This window comes from Clupea harengus, chromosome 21 (assembly GCF_900700415.2).
Source record: "Clupea harengus chromosome 21, Ch_v2.0.2, whole genome shotgun sequence".
NCBI classification, from domain to species: Eukaryota; Metazoa; Chordata; class Actinopteri; order Clupeiformes; family Clupeidae; genus Clupea; species Clupea harengus.
In genome coordinates, this window is record NC_045172.1 from 8,184,971 (window position 1) to 8,193,100 (window position 8,130).

The 8,130-nt window shown below is 45.2% G+C and overlaps 1 protein-coding gene across 1 annotated transcript in view; it reads left to right on the plus strand.

The window, feature by feature from the left end:
* cavin2b (caveolae associated protein 2b) overlaps window positions 1-4,671 on the plus strand; it is a 23,739-nt gene extending 19,068 nt beyond the window's left edge. Inside the window, exon 2 of the mRNA XM_012823455.3 lies at window positions 954-4,671. Within this exon, the coding sequence (XP_012678909.1) occupies window positions 954-1,892 (939 nt within the window). The 3' untranslated portion in view covers window positions 1,893-4,671. The remainder of the gene's footprint in view (window positions 1-953) is intronic.
* The last annotated feature ends 3,459 nt before the right edge of the window (window positions 4,672-8,130 follow it).

Sequence of the window (8,130 nt, forward strand, 5' to 3'; positions counted from 1 at the left end):
TTACTTGAAGAGAGAGAGAGAGAGAGAGAGAGAGAGAGAAAGAAAGAAAGAGAGAGAAATAGGGAGTTTGTAATGGGACAGCATGTACTGAGACGCAGCAGATCTTGCAGATCCAGAAAAGAAACAAAAAAGCTTTTCCAAGCCAGGAGTGGGCACCCACTGAAGAGGTTTTAATGGACGAATGTACTTGAAAGCTATTTCAAAAGGAATTCCAAGTCTTAGGCACGCTGCAAAACCAGGGCCTGGTGGAAATATCCTTTTTTTTTTCTCAGATGAATCATCCCCCAGAGCTCTTGCAGGGCATGTGGTGGTACACTGCATTGGGGCTGAATGAATAAGCTGCTATAAAAAAACGAGTTTGTTTTGGTGCCATGTGGAAACTATGGAAACAATGACAGAATTTTGCAATCACAAGATTCACTGATGTATCATGCACAAGCTTCAGACAAACACTATGATTACCCTGGCAACTCAGAAGAAGAAAAAAAAGAAATCTCTCAATGTAGGTTATGGAGTGATTCTGCTCATGACTGTATTGTCAAGCAAGACTTTACTACGGGTTGCTGCTGAAAGTAGTCTATCAGTTTTCATGACATAAGGTCCTTCCACCATGACACCAAGCACAATTAGACTGTAAGAGATCTTTCCACCATGACAAAGCACAATTAGACTAAGGGATTATACTCTGACAGCTGCATGATGGGAATTTGAGTGCCTGTAACCTTACATTCTTTATACTATTTTATATAAAGTACTACTACTACCACTGTCACACTGTGAGGTGAAGATTGCCGTACTACCTGAAAAAGAGGTTACCCTCTCTGTACTACCTATCACATTGTATTTAAGAAGTGAGCATCTCTATATTCTCAATGAACAATGTTTCCTTCCTCTGCTTACAATCAAAAACTAACCCGAGGTTCTATGTGTGTGTTTGTGTATTTTCTCTTCAGGAGGAAAATGAGATCCCCTCCAGTGTGTTCGTGAAGGAGTCTCCTCCGTTCCCCCGCGACGTGGAGGAGAATCCAGCGTTGGACACCAACCGCTCGCACGAGGAGGGCCTGCAGACCATCAACCTGTCCTCGGACGAGGAGCTGGGCCTGGACGAGGAGGAGGAGGATGAGAGCATCGGCGTGCTGGAGCTGCAGGGCGAGCACATGGAGAAGTCGCGCGCTGAGAAGATGAAGCGCTCCAGCCTGAAAAAGATGGACAGCATGAAGAAGGCCTTCTCGCGCCAGAACATCGAGAAGAAGATGAACAAGATCGGCACCAAGATCGTGTCGGTCGAGCAGCGCGAGAAGATCAAGAAGAGCCTGACGCCCACCTACCCAAACACGTTCAAGGTCTCACCGCTGCACTTCAGCTTGCGGAAGCACCGTGGGGGCAAAGGTGGGGGCGAGGCCGAGGCAGACCCAGAGGCCGTCGCCGGGGACCAGGACGAGAACTCCCCCACAGCGGTGGCCTCTATCGAGCTGGCGCCCATCAGCCCGGGGGAGGACCTCTCCTTCTCCGAGCTCCACCCTCAGCTGGCACCCGACACAGAGGAGGCCAAGGCCACCGTGGAGTCCATGGAGAAGGAGCTGGACCTCTCTGCCTCGGTGGAGGAGGTGAGCCGGGAGTACGCGCTCTCGGCCACCCTCCCTCAGGACGCCTCGGTCTGCAACGGCACTGAGGGAGAGGGGAAGGAGGATGAGGAGGAGGAGAAGGAGGTGGCCGAGGCAAAGGAGGGAGAGACAGAAGTGGTGGTGGAGCAGGAGGAGCCTGAGGAGGATCGGGAGGTGAAAGGGAAGGGGGAGAGCGCAGAGGCAAACGAGAGTCCAGCTGGGGAGGAGGCGGCGGCAGAGGCAGCGCCCCCCGTACCCGAGGCTGTGGCCGTGCAGCAGGCGTCCTAATAACCCCCAACCATGCCTGAGCCCAACACACACACACACACATACACACACATCTTCATCATCCAGCCCTGAATCCAACAGTCCCACACAACACACCTTAACCATATGTCACCCCAACACTCGCAAACATACACACTCCTCTTTCCTGCCACCCATCCCATTCTCAAAACCCATAAGAATACACCTCATCTCTGGACATGAATCTCCCCAGTCACATGCACCATCCCTGGACATGAATCCCCACAGACACATGCACCATATCTGGACATTACACGCCACCTATTCAACCTGTTCTTATACAAATAAACGGTGACTTATCTTTGGGACTTTACATTGCAACATGTCATGGCCCTTTCTCAACAAAGCCCACATTTATACTTTACATCACTTCCTGTTCTATTGCTTTGTAATAATTATTATGCATGACTGTGATCCATTACAAATCTCCAAAAATCCCATGCCCCTCTCGTTAGCAATGATGAAAGACACCTCTTACACTGTCGGGTCTCATTAGGCCTGTGAGCATTTTCGTCCAATAGTTCTTCTGCATCGTGTCAAACCATGAAACAGTCCACTGGTGTTGGAGATGTGGTTTTACTTACGAACCAACGAAAGTGACCATCCATCGCCATGTACCTGTCTCTCCTGAACAACCATCCATCTCAATGTCTGTCTCTCTGCCTGCCTGTCTCCCTATCTGTCTGTCTGCCTGCCTGCCTGTCTGTTTGTCTGTTTGTCTGTTTGAGCGCCATGATTCAAGGACATCAAAAGCATTCAGCAAGAAAACAGGGAGAGTGCCAGCTTTGTCTAGCCTGTCAGCACATTTCACTCGTTGGCATGGAGTTCCATGGCCCACGCTCCATCTCTCTGAGAACAGACTGCAAGGCCTGGCAGAGGTAAAGATCCGTAGGTATTTATCAGACGCTTTTGTCCAAAGCGACTGACAAACCTATCCTGCAGTGGCCGGTAATCGAAGGGGGGGAAAACAAGGCGGCGATGCCAACCTCTGTACCACCATCACCCACATATCATCGGTAGAAGAGGCCCCTGGACCAGCCCAGGCCCCAATTTGGCCTCGGGCCTTTCCAGAGTCCAATGCTATCAGGGACCTAAGTCCATTACCTTCACTAGAGGCACTGCCGGTCACACTCCCTGTGTGTTTCGCACCACCAAGAAGGCATACTCTTACCCTATGCACCTATGAGTGTGTGAGTGTGTGTTTGCACTGAAGGAGTTTGACTGAACAAAATTCATTCACAGTTCACTGTAACATAGCAATGTTGCAGTGCTTACAATGCCAAAATAAATAGATTATAAAGGAACGGATATGTGAATAGGCAAATCCACTGAATGCAGTCTGAATCCATGAAAAAGGACAAATCCCAGTTCTTCATTAACTATGCCCAAAACCCATCACAATTTTTGTTGACTTAACCATAGTAGTCATAGTATTCAATGTAGTAACACTCCAGTATTGAAAATGCGTTGGTTGTTCAAATGTTCATGCATGTCGTATGTGAAAACAGGCAGACATTGTACGTTGACTACGTGTTTAAGTTCTTACTTAATGGAGAGGGGTGCGGCCTGGTATCTCATAAGCCTCCTCACTGTCTGCATCTAGCAGGGTGAGGATTCCTGCTTTTGAAAGACGGCCCCAAGAGAACTCATTTCTCAACTCGGGGGTGACAGGGGCCTGGCATGGAATGTGTCTGAGTGAAGAGAGAGAGAGAGAGAGAGAGAGAGAGAGAGAGAGAGAGAGAGAGATGGTTTGCATACTTCACAGTGATGGAGGATCATTTGGGTGTTGCCTTGAGGAACACCCAAAAGAGCTGAGTGTGGTAAACAACAGACAGATGGAGGAAAAGAGAAGAGAGGGATGGAAGCGATTGAGGATTGGGGGCTGAAGGCCATTTATCTTAATTTCCACATATGCTTCTATGGACTGGTTTTGCTTAAGAACAGATAAATGACAAGTGTGATTAAGAGACGTGTGAGAGCTGGAGTGATTTGGTGCTAAGTATTTAATATGTCAAGAGTGTTACGCAATTTAGCGCATGCTGAGGAAGCACAGAGGCTCTGTTAGCATTTGGAGAGGATATGCTGACACGTGAAAAAGAATGATAAACAACACTCTATTCTTCCGTGTTTACATCCCACAACAGAGCTAGGTCTCTCTGCACAAGCATTCAACAGGTCAAGTAGAGAGAAGGTTACCTTTACCTGTGACTTAGTACAGCTCAGTTTCCCACCAAGAAGTGGGAAAATATATTGATCTCCCAAATGCCCAATATGGCAAACAAATCTCCTAAACCACCCTTATCTTTTAAAATGTACACCTAATTCACGCAAATGAATAGGAGTTAATGGACCGCCCTCCAGTGAGTTGAACAATTTGAAACAGAACTCATGTTGTGTGCTTTGGGCCTATGTGAAAAAGGATGAAGACTCCTTGAGTCTTAAAAAAAAAAAAAAAAAAAACTATGTAGTGATTTTATGTTACTGCTAAGTCCTTTTTTCCTTATATTTGTGTATCCTACAAAATGTTAACTACGCTAATGACTTAAATAATATATATAAAAGTATATGTTGTCTTGAATCTATTTTAAGAAAACAAGAGTTATCAGTGATGCCAAAGATGCTACTTGTGGAGTTTTTTTTAGTTTTTTTAATGGCAAACCATTAATAACCATGTAAAACTGTGACCTTTTTGTCTTCACTTTTGCCATTTTGTTATTAAAACACCTCTTCTGAGTTTTCAAAATAAAGACTTTTAACAAAATCGGCCTCCCTGGAACAATGATAATATTCCTTTAGATGTGTCTTGAGTGGACATAAAATAAATTTCTATGGCGTACACTACAGAATCTATATCTTCAGTATGACACGGGTAACTAGTGGTGGTTCTTGGTATCACAGACACATAGGCACTGTATCCTTACAGGGCAGGGGCAGTTAGGAGCTACAGGGCCAACTCCTACCCATAATACCATGAGGAGACAGAGCCAAAATCAGCTGTTCTAACTACAACACATGGCCAAATCACCTGCAGGGACACGGAATGAAGATTGCCTGGCGGTTTTGCCTGTCAAAAGAATGTATTGAATGTTACTATCATCATGGGAAGGCTCATACCCATAGCCTACAGTGTAACTATTATGGGCATGTCTCAGATAACTTGGACAGGAACAGTGAAAGTACAGTATGTCAGCCATGCTTCATGGAGACATTGGAATGGCTTTTTAGGACAAGTATGGTCATCCAGCTTGATGGCTTCATTAAAGTGAATCTACACCCCCAGCTCTGAGCCTAACTTCACCCACTGCATCATTCCGGAAAAATGCTAAAGGGTGGGCAAGGGGCTGAGAGAAGGGCGGAGAGGGGTATAAACTCCTGTGAATGATGTGTCATGTGAATGACGATTTACTCTATGTCAGCATAGGCCTGGCAAGGTTTCAACCCATAAAATTTTGTCAATAATTAATGTGTTAATTAATTATCATTGTTGTGTTCCAGCACAGTTCAATCAAATCATTTAGTTTACAAAAACACATTTAAGGGTAGAGTTGCACTTTAACACATTCTTCTTCCTCCTGTTTGTATCTCTATAAGAATGACAATCTCAAAAAGCTAACCAGTAAAAGTTTAAATACATGTTAGAAGTTGTTAAACCAATAGGACTAAGGTAAAAATTGCTAGTAAGTACATAGCATCTGCATGCAGCCAGGTAAGATAATTTCTACAAAAGGGGTCTAATCCTTATGACGTATTTACCATGGCAACCCTAGCATCAGAACACTGGCAAGATTCTACTTTGCAAAACTCTACTTTGCAAAATTCTACTTTATGGTCTGATTCCATGTTTGATACACACAATACTAACGCTGCCAACGAATAAGATGTCTTTTGATATTGTAATGAAGGAAGAAGTCATGGATCTTCACAACGACCTATCATCCATCATTTCCCAGGGACCTTCGAAGATTTCCACGCTGAAGAGAGTCAAAGCTCGGCCCTACAGTCGTCGCCCGCCGACTGAAGGCGCAACTTCAGGCTCTGGTTATCTCGAAGCCCTGATGAAAGAGAGAGCGATGGTACTCTTGTCACTGATACCTGCCGACAAGAGGCAGAAAATCGGCCTTGAACTGAGACGGCCAGCTAAAACTGAGCTAAAACAGAAAACTGAGAAGTGTAGACCGACAGGTCAGTCACAGACATTCCCCTACAAATTGTGGAATGTCATCGAAAATGACACCTTTCGGTCCGCCTGCTGGAGCGCTGACGGAACTTCCGTGGTAATCCACGAGATGATGTTCATTGCCGAAATCCTTGAGCGGGATGAGACTGATCGTATTTTGGGCATGAAGAGCATCAAGAACTTCTATCGCCAGTTTAACGTGTATGGATTTACCAAACTTGGGTTTTGCCCAGAAAACCATGGAAATCCAAAAATGGACATAATTGGCAAAGTCAAGGTAAAGTAAAAACCCATATCACCACATTGGCCAAACGTTACCTTGAGTTTAACTGAATTATTAAACTCTCAAATGCTTAGTTCTTAAGCTAAATTAAACATGATGACAAAAAAAATGTAGGTTGAAATAATTTGGGTGTTCACTGTCTCTGTTTCCTGCCCCTTTTTTTCCTACCTGCAGGTGTTCGCTAGTCCTTACTTCCAGAGGGGGTGTGAGCACCTCCTGAACCAGCTGAACAGGCGCGAGAGGACCAAAGCTGCTAGAGTGAAAGAAACACTCCCAGTGGGTGGTGAGAGCTCTGAAGCTTCTGGAGATCGTTGTGATGGGCACAGTGATCACACAGTCAGCTCACCCTCCAGACCCCCGGCCCCCCCATCTCCCATCTCTGTGAGCAGCCTGATACAGGAGATTGAGGGCCCTGTCCCTGCTGTGAAGACACCTAGCCTACTGGCTCCTGAGCAAGTTGGATTGGCTTTAGAGGAGCCCTCCATGAAGGACCAGCTGAAGGCCCTTGTCTGTGAGCACAGCGTAGCCCAACCCCAGGCTGACCTGACCCCAGGGATAACCCTGTTTGACCCCAGCCTTGGCCTGTCCATTGTGCTGGCTGCGTTACTCACCCCTGGATTCATTCAGCTGAATAGTGTCACTACCTCAGCAACTCCATCCACTTCCTGCTCCAACAGCACCATCGGTTCAGCACCTGGATCCACTTAATCCCCCATCTCTTCAATAGGCCTTCTCAAGTCGACTTAATAACGCATTGCTATGCATTATTTCATTATAGAAACTATATTTTAACAATAAAATTCACTGACTAAAAATGCAATGCTTCATGTTTCATCTTCCTAATACACAACGTTTTGAAATATGAAAATATACTTATGTTTACTTATATTAAATACCATAATACACATTTAGGCACTTTAGGAACTTAAAAAAGGGCTAATGTTAACATACACTCAAATGTGATAGGCCTGAACACTCTGAATAAGAGGTCAACCTTACAAAATGTGTTGTCCTACAACCCCATCTAGTGGGGCATTTTGTCTCTGAATCTGGACTATAGGGTGGCTGTAACTTTTTTCATGATGGGGGTTAGCTGATAGACCTATGGCTTGGTTTAAGAGCTCCTTTGTACCTGTATCAGTCAGAATTTGAAATAGAAGCTTAAAATAAGTAGAGGTTATGAGGCTGTACTTCAGGACGGCACCACACTGATTGATACCTCAGGTTGAGATTTTTGTGTGTGTGCTCTGTAATCTATATCACATCTGCACTTATCACCATTATTACTGCTTACTGTTCATATCACTTATATCTTAAACCTTACTGTACATATTCTATTTATCTATTTTTATATTACCACTTTGCACATACTCTGCACTCTTCTGATTTTGCACTTCTGGTTAGATGCTAACTGCATTTCGTTGCCTCACTTGTACTCTGTGCAATGACAATAAAGTTGAATCTAAAATTGAATGTCTGTTCCACATGTGGACAATAAAGTATATATATCTGGGACATTTCTGACATGCAGGGCCGGTCCTTCCAACAGGCGACATAGGCAGTTGCCTAGGCCAGGGGTTTTCAACTGGTTTTGTCCCAGGGACCACCATTCTGACTAGAAAGTAATCCGCGGCCCAGTGATGTGCCTGCGCGCGCGTGTGTGAGCGTGTGTGCGCGTGTTGTCCATGCGTGTGTGTGGAGAGTAGGGATGGGCATAATTAATCGACGATCGATTAATTGATCATTAAGTATTTCCTCGA